Genomic DNA, 16,877 nt, shown 5'->3' with positions numbered 1-16,877 from the left:
ATATTGCTTTATTCAATCATTCATTTGAGGCTCAGTTAATTCATGAATTTCTAAGTAAATATGCAAAATATATCCTTCCTACACCTGATCTGACAGTTACTAGAAACCCACCCCATATAAACCCAAAACACCTGGTTTATTAAAGGGTTGAAAGTCTAATACAGCAGGGAATTTAACTACAAAATGGAAGGGCTCCTACTGGGTCATATTATGTACTCACACTGCAATAAAGTTAGAGGGGAACACTTCATGAGCTCCTGTATCTAAAATAAAACCTGTACCCCCTTCCCAGGAATTCAATGAGCAAACTAATGTGCCTTCTTATTCCTGTGAACTTGTGGAAGACCCCCAACTTCTCTTAGGATGGTTGTACCTTTTTTTTTTTTTCATCTTCTTTTCCCAATTTCTACTAACAGTTCCTTATAACAATGAGCCATTCAAAATGATCACACAGACATTTGAGTTACAAACCAGAAAGACCAGTTTGATTCCTGCTCCCTGTTCTCACCAGCCTAACGTCTAAAAAAATCTCATGGCAGTACTAGGAGACACTGGGTTTGTTATCTGCTCTCACCATTAACCTGTATTTTTCTTTTTTCTATGAAAGTACCTCTTTTTAATTACCTGCTGGCTTACTAAACAAAACTAATACACCACCTGTTACACAGTTAAGGCCTTAAATGACTCTCAAAGTAACATTATATTTCTAAATACCAAAATAACCCAAATGCATAAAACACTTATACAAAACAGAATGGCCTCAGATGTTTTAAGTGCTGCACAAGGGGAACTTAAACTCTCATAAGAATGAAATGGTATATATACATTCCAGACTATAACAAAAAATTTTCAGGATTTTAACTGACATGAATACTCAAATTGACACATGAAACAATTCCTCTCTTTCCTTTAGTGATGGGCTAAACTCTTGGACTGGAGGATTTTTGTTAGCTACCAAAGGACTTTTCATTTGAGCTAATCTTTCTTGTTATTCTACTTATGTTTTGTTATTTTTCCCCAAGTCTCTCTGCCTGGTGCCAAGACTCTATCACTGCAATTACTTCAAGTCAACACATGATCCTTTCTACTCAAGGTGGTTCATACACATTGTCCATCTTGGATTCAGCTGCCTCACCTTACTGCCCTGTATGTTCCCTAAGGGACCAATATTGACCCATAGGTAGGGACTACTCTATGCCTCTACTCAGCAGGAAGAAACTAAGGAAGATGAGACCTTCTTCCTTCAACAACCTTTAAGATATAAAGGTCAAAATTGTTTTGGGGGAGATATGATGACAGATCATGTAGCAAACTGAGGGCAAAACAGGTTGGCATATCCCCCCTCCCCTAGGTGGAATATGTGTGGTATTCCTCGAACGAACACTCCTGGCTACCCAAGAACAAAGGAAAGGCATTTAAGTGCTTGCCATGGTGATGTAGGAAATTTAGGCAAATGAAAAATTAAATCCTCTTACTGCCTACAGCCTGTTGTCAAGTCCTTGAAACCAGCAGTGACCTCCCTTAGGAGCTCAGCTGTCTCATTAACACTTTGCTAGGGGCAAAGAGAACCTTAGCCCAACATTATCCCAACCTCCAGGATCCTGTAAGTCTATTTCCTTTATCTCAACTGCCCCAAGGTATATGCTAGAAATCATACTCCAAGTTTATGTCCCTGATATGCATCTGAAGGGTCTCATGACTGAGGTTTTATTCAATGGTAATAAGTGGTGTTTCTCTAGCAACAGGAAGCCCTTTAAGGTCTTGGAAACCTTGCTTCCAAAATACCTTAGAGACTTATTCTATCCATGACACCCTCCATCCTGAGGGTATATAATCAGTTACCCATCACAGCCCCAGTGCAGCTCTTCCTGCCCCTGGGTCCTGTCCCTGTGCTTTAATAAAATCACCTTTTTGCACCAAAGACATCTTCAGGAATTCTTTCTTGGAGGTCAGCTCTGGACAACCCACCACCACCCCAAAACTTCATCAATATACATTCTAGTATATGTGCTGCCGAAGCGAGCACTCAATATACATTCTAGATTATCACAACATATTTCTGGATTTCTAACTGACCAGAATACTCAAATTGGTGCCTAAAACAATCCCTCCCTTTCTTTTAATGATTGGTTAAACTCCTGGACTTGAGGATTTTCATCAATTACAAAGGACTTTTATTTGGGCAATTCTTTCTTGTTATTCTAATTACGTTTTGCTGTTTCTCCCTTGTCTCTCTGCGTCATGACAAGACTCCATCACTACAATAACTTCAATCCAACGGATGATCCTTTCTACTAAAGGAGGTTAATACTCATTGTCCACCTTGGATGCAGCTGCCTCTTCCTCTGTAGCTCTTCCATATGTTCCCCAACTGATCAATATTGACTCATGGATAGGGACATCCTATGCCCCTACTGAGCAAGAAATAGCTACAGAAGATGGGACTTCCACCTTCAACAACCTTAAAGATGTAAGGGTCAAAATTGTTTAGGGGTGATATGATGAGGGAGAATAAGGCAAGCTGAGGGCCAAGTACAAGCTAGTATTACCCCTCCCCCCACCCCAGGTGAGTTGTGTGTGACATTCCTCAGACACTCCTGGCTGCCCAAGAACAAAGGAAAGAAAACAAATGGTTAACTGATAGAGATCCCAGTCATGCAGGACATGAGTCTCCATCAGTTCACAAATATCTTAGTAAATTAGAAGAAAAAGGCAATCTTATCAATAGCCTAATCTCCAGAAACCTATAGACTCAGTTTCCTGGAGCCCCCACATCACCCCTCATAGTAATATGGGGAAGAAAGACAAGAAGGAAATGGCAGGGAACATTAAATTATCAGATACCCTGCAGCTAATTGAGGCTGGCAGAGAAGAACATTTCACCAGGAACTCCCCACTGTGTTAATGTTAATGCTTTGCTAGAGGGAAAAATACTTTAGCTTGACTATAGCTAGACCTCCAGTACTCTGTAAATCTTCTTTAGCATATGAAAATCTCTTTAAAAACTTCCCTTGAATTTGCCTCCTCCAAAGCCATAGTGTATAAACAGTCACTCTTCACAACCCAAGTTCAGCTCTTTCTGTCCATGGGTCCTATCCTTGTGCTTTAATAAAATTACATTTTTGCATCAAAGACGTCTTCAAGAATTCTTTCTTGGCCTTCTGGCTGGGACACTGCCATTGGACCTGCTGCAGGTGGCTGACATGGTGTAAGATGTGAAATGTGGCCCCTCAGTGTGCTAGGAGGCAAGGGCAAGTGAGGGCAGCTGCTGGTGTGGGGCTGGGCCTGGAGTTGGGAATGTTCAGCCAGGAGTGTTCAGTCAGACTGGACTCTGCTTTTGGGGCCTTCATCCCTTCCAGGGGACCAGAGTTCCTGGGAGTGATGCTAATAGGAGCCTGCCTTTTGCTCTTTTCTCTTAGAAGGCACAGAAGTCAAGGACCACAGAATGGGAACTGGGGGACATGTGTTTATTTAGCAACCAAGAAAGGGTTCTGTCAGCTGGGAAGCCTGGGGAGCAGCTGGTGGGCTGTGCAGTTAGAGGGTCCCCTGGCTCTCTCAATGGTGTCCAGGCTGGTGGGGACAGCTGGGCGGTGCCCTGGATACAGGCCGGTGGGAGGGCATGGGGTGGAGAGAAAGCCAAAGGGCACCTGAGAGGGAGTCAGGGGAATAAAGAGGACAGCAGTGCTGGGCAGGTTGGACAAAGGAAGACCTGGGACCCCGCTCCAGTTGCACCATGGTTCCAATCAGCCTCCTCTGCAGCCATACTTACCGCACACTTGCTTACTTATCCATGCACTCATCTGTGGGGGACAGAGTGGTCAGCATGGGCAAGGATGTGTTTGTGGGGTCCCTGACCTCCAGGGCCCCTGCACTGCCTCTGGGCTGCGCTGGGCCTCAGTCTGGTCTAGCCACAGAAGCTCTGGGGCTCCTTTCATAGATGGTACAGCAGAGGGCTGGATGATGGGGCAGGGATTGGAGGAGAGGCCTGAGAACAAGCAGACCTGGGTGACACCCATTCTCCAAAGGAGGCAGGTGAGGCCCAGCCATACTCCAGTTTGGGCACCAAGCCTTCTGCCTATTTACCTGCTGAGTCCTGACACACCCTCAGCCTTGGGGAAGCACCTGACCAGACCAGGCTGCCTGAAGACAAGGGCGCCTCCCAAGTCAGTAGTGAGCCAGCCCCAGGGCAAAGGGGGAGGTGACCCAGGAAAAACTGGCCTGCGTGGAGGGGGATGTGGCCAGGTCAGGAGAATGAGTTAACTTGGCCCCAGGCCTGCAATTCTCATGTGGGCAGGCCTGAGCTCTTGTGAAGGAGGAATACTTGGGAACCAGAACCCTGGGTGTGGCAGCATCTTCCGGAACCTGAAGTGGCTCCTGGGGCTCCAGTGACTACAGCAGGGGCCTTCATCCCTCCTCTCCCCCCTTCCCTAGTGAGGCAACATCAGGCCTGGACAGTCCCCATGTGCCTTTCTCCTCTGCCCAGCTGGTGATTACCATTGGGGATAGGGAAGATGATGTGGTCGTCGGTGAGGCCCAGGGATTTGATGAAGCTGATGAAGATTGCCTTCGGTACAGAAGGCACCTCCTTGGTCCTCCCTGTGGCCAAGACGGCTGGTTAGTGGCTGGTGAAAGCTCCATAATGATTGTCGAATGCATGAACAAAGACTCAGACCCCTTCTTCATGAGGGGTTCTGTGGAAAGACCTCTCTCCCGCCTCCCTGGGGCTCAGAGTGAAGGGGACCTGGGGGCTGGATGCGATGGGCCTCTTCTCCCTCAGCATGAACAAGAACCGGGTCGCACCAGGTGTAAGACCCACCAAAGAGGATGACCTTGATGTACTCCTGGTTGTCGTGAACTTTCTTGAAGTACAGTATGGCAAACTGGTTGTAGTCTGTGGTCACCACTTTTGAAGTGTAGTTCTGGATTCCAGTGTAACCTGCATGGTGGATGGTGAGGGATCAGCATGCCCTGGCCAGGCAGAGGGAGCTATTGATTCCTCCTCGGACTCCACTGTTTGGCATCTATGTGGAGGGGCAGGGAGGTCCGGGGCCCCTGAGATGCACACCCCACTCAGGACTCACGCTCAATGTTGCCCAGGTTGAATTGGCCTAGACGCAAATTTGGGAGGAAAATTTTGGTCGAGGGATGACAGGTCTGGTTCCTGTGGAAGCAAGAGATGGGTGGGAAAGAGGGTGACAGCCCACCCTGCCACAGCAGGAGACATGCACCCCACCCCTGGAATTGGCCTGGGTCTTCCCCACTGAGCCCATCCCTGCCTTTCCCTGCCAACTCTGCCCTGAGTCACCTGACCTGCTCAGACTCTCTCCCCAGCACTTGCTGTCCTTCCTTCTTCTGGGCTGTTTCCCCTTGGTAGCCTTCCCTCTCTACTGTCTTCCCCCACCTGAGGAATTGTCCCCCCTTTTTTAAAACTTTTTTTAGATATACATTAGTTTTTGAGAAAGAGAGAGACAGAGCAAGAGATGAGGAGGGACAGAGAGAGAGGAAGACACAGAATCCAAAGCAGCGTCCAGGCTCTGAGCTGTCAGCACAGAACCCGACCCAGGGCTCAAACCCACAAACCCTGAGATCATGACCAGAGACAAAGTTGGACGCTTAAACAACTGAGCTACCAGGTGCCCCTGTTCCCTATACTTATCTTGCAGGCACCTGCTGTAACCTCTCCTGGGGGGAATCACCACTGAGGCTCCAGTCTGCTGGATGCCAAAGACTCCCTTAGCTGTTGGGCTAAACCTGACCTTTCACCTGCATCCCACCTGGTCCCCTGGCACCCCAGAGCCAATCTCCCCACACTTGTCTTTCTTCTGTTCCTTCCATGACCAATGCTCTAGCCCCATCCCCAAGTGCCAGAGCCAGAAACCCAGGGGAGCTGGGTAATCCTTGGCTCCCCTCTCTAGGTCCTAATCTGCCCATGCTCTGGTCATTTCCCTCCTATGACTGATAAGCCTCCTGGGCTGCACACCATCATTCCTCTCTCTGCTACAGCCACACCTGCTCTTCACCAGTACCTGAGGCTCCTGCCAGGGTGGCCACCCACTGGCCCCCCACCAGACTGCTCATCAACTCCTGTTCAGGGCAGCCATGAGATGGCTTGCTATTTCTTGAAGAAGTGGCTCTCTCTGACTCAGTCCAGCAGCCCTGCCATAAAGGTCCCAGGTCTCCTGATGCAATTTGGTTTCTCAAGGTCCAGCCCACAGACCACCTCCCTGGAAGCCCTGGACAAAGCTCAAGGTGGGATTCCAGGCTGGATCCACCGACCCTCCTCCCATTCTAGGACACCCTGAGCTCTCTTTGTCTTGTCACTGATGATCGCTTTTGTCCAACCGCAGTACTGTTTTGTGTCTGTGCTGAAATGACCAAGAAATGTTGATTTAGTAAATGAAAGAAGGAATAAATACAGGGAACCAGTACCCAGTGGTAGGATGAATTATCATCTTTCAGCTTTGGTCACCCCTTGGCTATGTCTTCAGTATGCCTCTTGGACTCCCAGGGCAGCCCTCTAGGCCCTACATGCTCCCCTACTAGCTGGTGGCTCTCACCAGGCCACAGTAGAGGTGACATTGTAGCTGTTGTCTTCGTTCAGCTCGTAGTTGGCAATGTACATCTTCATCCTCCTGTGCTTTTCTTTATTGAATCCGTTCCCTGCCAATCCTAAGAAGTACCATTTCCCCTGGAACTACAATGGAGGCTGATAATAGGCAGAGCCAGGAGCAGCCCCAGGGGGCCCCCCTGCTCCATTCCTGCAGGCACCTCTAGGCAGCCTGGGCCTCAACCAGAAGCCCCTCTAACTGGGCTGCTGGGACCCAGCTGGCCACACAGGCTGGGCTGATGAGCCTGGCAGGAGCTGGAGCCCATTAGGCCAGGCAGGAGCCCTCAGTGTGTCAAGGACAGGGTAACACTTGACAAGTGGCCAGCTGGCATTCTTGAGCCTCAGTTTCCTCATCATGTAGAGGGCCTAAAGATGTTCCCACCTTGCATGGACTGCAGGGATTATGGAAGAGAGTGTGAACTAGGGGAGTCTGCTCAGCTGACCCTCTTGTCAGCAAGGTTGGGTGTGGATGGAGGCACGGGGTGTGCCTTCCATCAGGGCACCAGACGGCAGACTGAGCTAAAGCCTGAGCCCATCCTGTCTCTCCTCCCCTCTGTTGACACTCATCCTGGGACCTCCCTGCAGCTGCACCTCCAGGTCACTTACCTTCTCATTCTGGAAGTCAGGCTCCACAGGGACTGAGAGCAGAGGTGGGGCTGGGATCAGGTTTGGGGTAGAATCCTGGGCATGGGTCTGCAGAGCACCCAGGAGGGCAAGGCCCAGCCACAGGATACCTAAGGCCATGACTTCAGAGCCAAGGAGGCAGGCACCACTTTCAGTTTCCCTGAAAGAGGGGATGAGTGAGGAGCCTTCTGGGGGGATGCTATTTATGGTCTCTGTGTCCAATGGCTCACCCCAGGGTGGAGCGACTTATCCTTTCCCAAATCCTGGAAGGGTGAGGCAATTGCCAGCAACTCGTGCTGAGGATCATGGCAAGCTCTCTGCCCTTCCCCTCAGGTCAGGATTATGCAAGATGAGGGGCAGAAAGATCCAGGAGGTTGGAGGATGCATTCCCCATATCTCCACATCTCTGGCAAGGACACTGACTCCCTCCACACTCTCTTCTCCCTGGTTAGCACTGTGTGAGGACAAGGGTCTCTGACCTGGACCAGCTGTCATCTCTGACCTCCAGGAGCCTCTCTCTGGGGCCCAAGTGCAGGGTGGGGTAAGTGTGGTGGGACCCCCATCCTGCACCTGATGAAAGCAGAGAATGCCTCAAACCAACAGAGCCCAAGCTGCTTTGTGCTTCTCCAAAGGGACAGGGAAAGGGAGGCAACCCAAAGGGACATTCCTGGTAGGGAAGGACAGAGTGTACCCTGTGCTGCTCATGGAGCCCAGATCCTGGCCCTCCCAGGGACCCACCCTAGGCCATGGCACAGGGTGAAAAACCCTTCCCCTCCCCCTACCACCGAAGGCCTACTGGGGAATGTTCCTGATGAGGGAACATAAGGCAAGCTGAGGGGAAAACACATGCTAGCATGCTCCCCTCCCCCCAGGTGGGATCTCTGTGACATTCCTCAGGCACTCCTGGACACCCAAGACCAAAGGAAAGGAAAGAAATCAAATGGTTACGTGATAGAGAACACAGTCCTCCATCAGTTTACCTATGTCCTAGTAAATTAGGAGAAAGGGGGAATCTTACCAAGAGCCTAATCTCCAGAAAACTACACTCCATTTCCTGGAGTCCAAATATCGCCCTCCCTCCATAGTCATATGGGGAGCAATGGCAAGAAGAAAATGGGAGATGGAATTAAATTTCATTATGACCTGCAGCCCATTTTGACAAACACTTGAGGCACACACAGAGTATAACATTTCTCCAGGAATTCCTTACTGTCTGAATGTTAATGCTTTGCTAGAAAGCAAAACAACCTTAGCTTGACAACATCCAGGCCTCCAGTAATGTGGGAGTCTACTTGAGCATATGAAAATCCCTTTAGAAACTTCCTCTTGACTTTATGTCCCCCAACCCCATGGTATATAACCAGTCACTCTTCACAACCCCAGTGTAGCTCTTTCTGCCCAAGAGTCCTGTATCCGTGCTTTAATAAAATCACCTTTTCTGAACCAAAGATTCCTCAAGAATTCTTTCATGGCTGTGAGCTTTGAATCCCCACCATTCCAGAGCCCCATCATTCCCACCATGAATCAGCCCCTTCCCTCCTCCACGTCCCATTGGCAGGGTGAACCCAGACCTCAGCTGGCCCTAAGGGACTTGGCCTCTCTTGTGGGCCCAATGAACTGAAACCCCAAGCTAGGCATGCAGCCACAAATTGGACAGCTTGCCATAGCAGAGCTCTGAGGCTAGAGTCTCTGTTCCTTCCTGGTGGGGGGACAATGGGAACATGCATCTGCACGGTGTGAAATGGGGTGGGGGGCTCAGGAACCAAGGAGGGCTCTCTACCCTGCTGCTCTGGACACTGGGGACTTTGGGTCACAGTGAGTGCAAGGACTCAGCCTCATCCTTGAGAGATCACTGATACCTTCTGCCATCTCTGGCCATAGTCTTGACTGTGGAGCCCAGAGCTAGGACTGGACCCCTAGAAGTAAGCTCCTGTCATGGCTGATCCTAGCACTGTCCTGGAGGGGGAGGGGCAGTTTCCTCATGGGGGCTTGGTTGTCCATGGGAGGCAGTGAAGGGACCCAGCCCCCAGGGCAGTATCTCCTAGATGTCACCTCGAGGGCCAGAGGTGATGGAATGCCTGACGTGATGCTGACCATAGGGCTGACAGGCTTCAAATGACACTCCCAGAAACCTCATTGGCTCTGTCACCTGCTGGAGGGGAACCAGCTCCCCTCACATGGGTTTTGTGCGTGGACCTGGAGATAAGTTGACTCTGGGTGAATAGGGAGCATTATGTACAAGCTAGAACCCCCCAGCCCCCACTCTCAGGTGGGATATGTGTGACATTCCTCTGGCTGCCCAAGAACAAAGGAAAGGAAAGAAAACACATGGTTAACTGATAGAGATCCCAGTCATGCAGGACATGAGTCTCCATCAGTTTACAAACATCTTAGTAAGTTAGTAAGTTAGAAGCAAAAAACTATAGACTCAGGTTCCTGGAGCCCCTATTAACACCCTCCCCACCATGGAGATGCAGGAAGAAAGGCAAGAAGGAAATGGCAGGTAAGATTAAATTTCCTGATACCCTGCAGCCCAGTGACAAATAATTGAGGCACATACAGGGTACATTTTCCCAGGACCCCCTACCATTCCTAAATATAAATGCCTTACTAGAGGTAAAACAACCTAAGCTTGACAATAGCAAGTCCTAGGGTAGATTAGGGGTCCTCTTAGCACATCAGACTTCTTCTGGAGGCCTTCTTCCCTTTTGACTTTACTTCCCCCAACTTCCTAGTATATAAGCAGTCACTCTTCCCAACTTCAATGCAGCTTTTTTCTGCCCATGGGTCCTGTCCCCATGTTTTAATAAAATCTTTTTTCATTTTTCACCAAGACATCTTCAAGAATTCTTTCTTGGCTGTCAGCTCTGGAACCCTCCCCACCCCACTCAATAACCTCACCATTTGGCCTCCAATGTGGGGTGTGGGTCTTTTCATCTGGACTCAGAGCTTCAGTGCAAACTTGGTGAGTGCTTTCTCTTTGCTTCCTTTACTCTTATTTCAGGGGCTTCTCAAGGAGTCTGGTCTTATTAGAATACTTTCCTGTCTCCATTGCTCAGGCTGTACTCCTGTAGCCCGTGGCTACTCTATGGGGAGGTGAGAGCCTGTCTTTTGGCTGCAAGTGAATCCCCAGGCCAGAATGGTAAAAAGGCCAAGAAACTTGTGCCCTCTCTTTATTCCTGTCCTTATACACGGTCATCTGTGTTGGGCATGGGACAGCCACCTAAGTGACTAGCACAGATGCAAATCTTAAGACCCCTGTGTGAGGTGTCCTCCTCATTGGTCTAAAGTATCCCATCCACATCTGTGGTCTAGCTACTTTTGGCTGTGGGCCCTCCTCTGCAAGCCCGCAAAACCAGTACCTGATTGAATATAAACTCAACTGGGAACCATTTCCTAGGACGTTGGCTGTAAAGACTGTATGCGTTGGAATGTCACTGAGATCATGATGGTTTTCTGTCTTCACTGTTTTCAATGTCCTCTACTAACTACTAATAAAGTAACAAAATTGGGCAATTCCCCCTTGTAAAAGTTTTCCAGTGTTTTTCATGGGTTAAACCAGTGGTTTGTTCAGCCTTCTCAGCAAAGCAAATTAGGTCCTTCTGCTGGCACCTATTTGCAGCCTAAGATGCAATGGGAAAGTGGGGAGGTCAGCTTCCATTGGCCCTTAACTGCTTGTCGGTGATCATTGTGATTTGCCTCGAGGTACGCCTTGGGTCACTTTAACACCTCAGGAACCTGTGATACACCCTGCATGGGTGATGCCACCTGGAAGTGGGGGTGGGGAGGGTGGATTTTCGTGGTAATGGACCTTTCTACTTTTCTGTCTCTAAGAGTACGACGGGAGCTTCTCCACAGTCCCCAACAACTCTCCCTTGAGATGCCTTTTTAACCCACTTGAAACAATTTGCATTGCAAAATTTAGGAAAGGACATATCCCATACCACTGTGTGGCCTTAAGAGGATCTAGCAGTTAGATCTCTTCTGTAGGAAACAGGGCCAATGGATGGAGGTACCTTAGTTCCAGGCCATCACAGCTCTAAGTCAGGACCTGGACCAAAAGAATGTGTTTGGCTAGTAAACTCCTTCTTGATATAGTGGATGTCCTAACAGGCCTCCTCCTGATGGAATTCAGGTGTTAGAGGAAACACAGGCCATCCCTGACAAAGGGGATGCTGACTCTTTCTCTGTGTTCCTCCTCCTAATAGATGTGGGGGCCTCTCCCTCATTCAGTTGCCAAGTTAACAGCTATAATTGGAGCCAACTGTGGGTAGTCTACTTTGGGATGTGGACTTAAAAGAATATTCCTAAGCAGCTGCCCAAACTCCCTTTGTTTCAGGGAAATCCCTTGTCTTCTCTAGCCTGACATAGACTCCCTATTTCCACCTGGGTGAAATCAAACAAACAAACAAGCAAACGAACAAACAACATGGCATCCCCTCTTTCCCAGCTGACAAGGTTTGGAATCAGGAATCCTCTTTCTCTGCACTTTGCCTCTTGTGCCTTCCCCTGTCTCTCCTCTTGTTTCTGCATCACTTTCTCTGTGACGTACATAACTGGCTTCTATACCATCCTCCCACCCGCGATGTCAAGGAGCGATGAGCACCTCCTTGGATCGCCCACTTCAGATTCCCCCATTGCTATCCTAGGTAAAAAAGTGACAGTGGGGAACAAACTGATTGTCCTTTAAGTGAATGCAGGTGGAACGTATTCAGTGTTTAATTTTATTTGTGTGTTAGTTTAACTAAGACAGACATGTATTTAGAGTTATCAGCATCAAATACAGAACTTTTATTCTGCCAAGGTTTCCTAAAGGTCAAATAAGATCATGTTGTTTCTGTTGCAATTTGTTAGCAAATGATGACTTAAAGGGTAATTTTGTGTATCTCAAAGTTTTCATAGATAATTGTTAAGAGAGCTTTCAATGTCTTTGGTAATCTGACACTTGAATAAATGGGATTGAATTCGCTGGATATCTAGGTCTTTTCCAAATAGAATGGAGTGCTAAAGCATTGATTACTGAACATAGATTTGTGCCTTTGACTTCTTATTGCAGAGAAACTAGGAATATTTGGGTCTTTTGGAAAACATGCTTTGTGCTTAATTGATTCATGAATTTGCCATCTAAAGGATTCTGGTGTAACAGTTTACAAATGGTTACTACTTAGTCTCAGCTGGAGACTAAGGTTTCTAAAAGTCAAAATTCTGCTAAACATAAAAAGACTGATGGAAATAAGGAAAGCAACTCTATATGTAAAAAAGTAGGAATGTGTAAAAAAGAGAAAAGGAATGGAAATATATTTTTTGTTGCAAGTAAAAGAAAGTAATTTTGTCCTAAATGAGACTGGTTTGGAGAAAAATGGCCTGGGACAAAATTTGAGTGCAAAGGTAAGCTGTAGAAGGATTATGAAGGGAAATCTGTGGAAATGAATTTTATGTGTAGTTATGGCAGACTAAGTTGCAATGAATGGATTTTCAAAGGTACACTGTTATAATGTTGAAATTCTGCTTTTCCCTCTGTTCAAAAGACAAAGTTTTTTTGGATTGTTCGGCTCTTGATAAATAATAATAATAATAATAATAATAATAATAATAATATACAAAGGATTGTATTCTCTTTTGTCTGCCCGGAAAACCACAGTTTCAGGTTTTGTCTTTATCAGGTCATTGATCACTTAGTTAAAGCTTCTAACTGTTAAAGGAGCAAAGTTTTGTAACAACTATATAACCCTTCATATTTGCCTTTGGAATCTCTTATTACCATCTTAGTTAAATAAATAATTTAAAGCTTTAAGATTTGTAATGATCTGAATCCCATTTCAGATGTGCTCTATAACTTTCTAAGGTTTAACAAAATTCCCAGCATTTAAATTGTACAGAAAGTCCCTTTGACCAAGGAGGACTTTTTATTTGGTATATTAAGTGAAAAGCCCTGTTAAATAGTGGTACACCTTAGGTGACATTGCTTGGGTGAATGTTGTAACTGTTCAAAGATATGTGCAATTCCTAAAGTTTTTTTTTTTTTAATTACTTTTTAAAAATTTACATTCAAGTTAGTTATCATATAGTGCAACAATGATTTCAGGAGTAGATTCCTAATGCCCTTTACCCATTTTGCCCATCCCCCCTCCCACAACCCCTCCAGTAACCTTCTGTTTGTTCTCCATATTTAAGAGTCTCTTATGTTTTGTCCCCCTTGCTGTTTTTATATTATTTTTGCTTCCCTTCCCTTATGTTCATCTGTTTTGTATCTTAAAATCCTCATATTAATGAAACCATATGATATTTGTCTTTCTCTGACTAATTTCTCTTAGCATAATCCCTCTAGTTCCAGCCACCTACTTGTAAATGGCAAGATTTCATTCTTTTTCATTGCCAAGTAATACTCCATTGTATCTATATACCACATCTTCTTTATCCATTCATCCATTGATGGACATTTGGGCTCTTTCCATACTTTGGCTATAGTTGATAGTGCTGCTGTAAACATTGGGGTACATGTGCTCCTTCGAAACAGCATACCTGTGTCCCTTGGATAAATACCTAGTAGTGCAATTGCTGGGTTGTAGGATAGTTCTATTTTTAATTTTTTTGAGGAACCTCCATACTGTTTTCCAGAGTGGCTGTGCCAGTTTGCATTCCCACCAGCAGTGCAGAAGAGATCCTCTTTCTCTGCATCCTCGCCAACATCTGTTGTTGCCTGAGTTGTTAATGTTAGCCATTCTGACAGGTGTGAGGTGGTATTTCATTGTGGTTTTGATTTGTATTTCCCTGATGATGAGTGATGTTGAGCATTTTTTCATGTGTCAGTTGGCCACCTGGATGTCTTCTTTGGAGAAGTGTCTATTCATGTCTTTTGCCCATTTCTTCACTGAATTTTTGTTTTTTGGGTGTTGAGTTTGATAAGTTCTTTATAGATTTTGGATACTAACCCTTTATCTGATATGTTATTTGCAAATATCTTCTCGCATTCCATCCTTGCCTTTTAGTTTTGCTGATTGTTTCCTTTGCTGTGCAGAAGCTTTTATTTTGATGAGGTCCCAATAGTTAATTTTGCTTTTGTTTCCTCTGCCTCGGAGACGTGTTGAGTAAGAAGTTGCTGTGGCCAAGGTCAAAGAGGTTTTTGCCTGCTTTCTCCTCAAAGATTTTGATGGTTGCCTGTCTTACATTTAGGTCTTTCATCCATTTTGATTTTATTTTGGGGTATGGTGTAAGGAAGTGGTCCAGGTTCATTTTCTGCATGTCACTGTCCAGTTTTCCCAGCACCACTTGCTGAAGAGACTGTCTTTATTCCTTTGGATATTCTTTCCTGCTTTGTCAAAGATTAGTTGGCCATACGTTTGTGGGTCCATTTCTGAGTTTTCTATTCTGTCCCATTGATCTGAGTGTCTGTTTTTGTGCCAGTACCATACTGTCTTGATGATTACAGCTTGTATTACAGCTTGAAGTTCGAATTCCCAAAGTTTTAATACGTTTTTGTAATAAGGTTGTCACGTGACATTCTGATTATTAAAGTGTTATGTATCACAGAAATAACCAAATATCCTTGTCAATTGCATCATAACGAACTCTCATCAGATTGTTAACCATTTTTGAGTTTTGTCACTTATAATTATTGTACTTATTCTCTTACAAAACATGTTTCCTCTTCCAGGAGATTTATTAAAAGGGCTTTTAGGACAAATTCAGGTATTTGACAGCTTTAAAATCCTAAAACTACAATAGGTAAGAATGTCCAGAACTAAAAAGCTACACTTGAACTGAACAACAATTAGTAATATGGGACTAAATGAACTGAGAAAGGTTATAGTTTTTGTGACCCTTGTCGAAAACATTGCTGGATCTCTAATGTTTGCTCTTCCAGATTAAGGAAGCCTTCTCTTAAGATATGTATAATGTACAGAAATGTGATAAAATATTCCTCTATAAATAAATTGAAACATTTAACTTTTCTCTCTACCTGAACCCTCTGAAATTCAAATGTCTCATTAAGTATACTTCCACAGCCATCATACTTACCTGCGTAAGTTCAGTGAGAATCTGTCCTCCTTGTAAAAGACACCATTGAGAATTGAGAATACTGTTCATTTTACCAAGGTTTTGACTGGAACGTCCTATTTGAGAGAAATGCATAGACCCTGATATGACTATATGGCTTTATGGAACTAAGGTTGACTTTATGAAACATGGAGCAAATAAAGCCCCTTGGGAATGTTGGCCTGATGCCTTGCTTACAGAGTTCCGATCAGACTTACCAGATGAGTAAAGAATGTCACTTCTGGGCAGGTGCAGGGACCTCAGGATATCTTGGGGACCTTGTGGAGAGGAATTGCCCAATCTACAAGTATTGCAGGCCTGTCTGATGGAAGTACTTGACTTGGCTTCTGGCCTGGAGAGGCCAATCAGTTCAGTCTCCAGTTCAATCTGGAGATTCCTTATAAAAGGTTTCAGCAAAGCAAACTTTAAAAGATCCTTAGGATCAATCACTATTCTTGCTGAGGTTATGTAAATCATTAGGCAAAGTTTCTTAAAACTGGACTTGTTTTGTAAAAGAATTAGTCTTGATTTGGCTCTTTCTGGAAATGAAGGTTTTAGAGAGGAAAAACTATATTTCCATAATGCAGCTTTCTGGATGTTGAATTCTAGTTCTGATTGTCTTTAAATGTTTGCTGTTTGCCTAAACTACACAACTTGAGGTAAACTTCAGAAAAATTGTCACAATATTTCATGTATAGAAAATCTTCTGTGCTTGTTATTCAGTGGAGACAATAATAAGTCCCCATGGGCATATGATTATTTAAATAACTGGAAAATGGGATGGATTCCCCCAATAACTGTATAAAGACTATAGTGCTTTACTATTCACTGGAGGCCAGGTTAATTCCTAAATCTCTAAATATGCCAACCATATCCTCCCTACACCTGATCTGACAGTTACTAGAAACCCACCCCATATAAATCCAAAAGACCTAGTTTATTTAAAAGATTGAAAGTCTAATACAACAGTGGGTTTAACTTCAAACTTGAAGAGCCCCTACTGGGTCATATTATATACTCCCACTGCAATAAAGTTGGAAGGGAACACTTCATGGGCTCCTATATTTAAAATAAAACCTGTACCCCCTTCACAGGAATTAACAAGCAAATGAATGTGCCTTCTTATTTCTGTCAACCTGTGGAAGACCTCATATTTCTCTGAGGATGGTTGTACCTTTCTTTTTCATCTTCCTTTCCCAGTTTCTACTAACAATTTCTTCTTACAATGGCCATTCAAAAGGATCACCACAGACATTCGAGTTACAAACCAGAAAGACCAATCTGATTCCTGCTGCCTGTTCCCACAAGCATCCAAGGATGATTCAAGTCTAACATCTAAAAAATCTCACTGTCAGCACTGAAACACACTGGGTTTGTAATCTGCTGTAAGCATCAGCCTGTATTTTTCTTTTTTCTATAAAAGTACCTCTTTTTAATTACCTGATTGCTTACTAAACAAAACAGAATCTATATGATGGCTATATACCACTTGTTACACAGTTAAGGCCTTAAATAACTCTTAATATTATATAACTAAATACTAAAATTGATAAGGAAAAATCTGTTATAAGATGGCCTACATGACTCATAGGGGAATTCCAATCCCCGA

The 16,877-nt window shown here is 45.1% G+C and overlaps 1 protein-coding gene across 1 annotated transcript; it reads right to left on the bottom strand.

The window, feature by feature from the left end:
* Positions 1-3,780: 3,780 nt before the first annotated feature.
* On the bottom strand, positions 3,781-7,351 carry LOC115500123 (neutrophil gelatinase-associated lipocalin-like). Its single transcript, XM_030294464.1, has 6 exons — positions 7,214-7,351; positions 6,558-6,694; positions 5,082-5,161; positions 4,817-4,936; positions 4,495-4,596; positions 3,781-3,800 (listed from the first exon to the last, which is right to left on the bottom strand). The coding sequence occupies exons 1-6, from the start codon at positions 7,349-7,351 to the stop codon at positions 3,781-3,783; spliced, it is 597 nt and encodes a 198-aa protein (XP_030150324.1).
* Positions 7,352-16,877: the final 9,526 nt, after the last annotated feature.

This window comes from Lynx canadensis, chromosome D4, assembly GCF_007474595.2.
Source record: "Lynx canadensis isolate LIC74 chromosome D4, mLynCan4.pri.v2, whole genome shotgun sequence".
Classification (NCBI taxonomy): domain Eukaryota; kingdom Metazoa; phylum Chordata; class Mammalia; order Carnivora; family Felidae; genus Lynx; species Lynx canadensis.
Note: the sequence above shows the minus strand (reverse complement) of the source record. Positions and strands in the feature narration are given on the sequence as shown.

Bases quoted from the DNA above. Each gene is read 5' to 3' on its own strand.
- LOC115500123 (XM_030294464.1), bottom strand. From the start codon at position 7,351: ATGGCCTTAGGTATCCTGTGGCTGGGCCTTGCCCTCCTGGGTGCTCTG. The intron at 6,695-7,213 runs GTAAGTGACCTG...CCTCCATTGTAG, and splicing joins CTGACTTCCAGAATGAGAAG to TTCCAGGGGAAATGGTACTT. The intron at 4,937-5,081 runs GTGAGTCCTGAG...TCCACCATGCAG, and splicing joins CAACCTGGGCAACATTGAGC to GTTACACTGGAATCCAGAAC.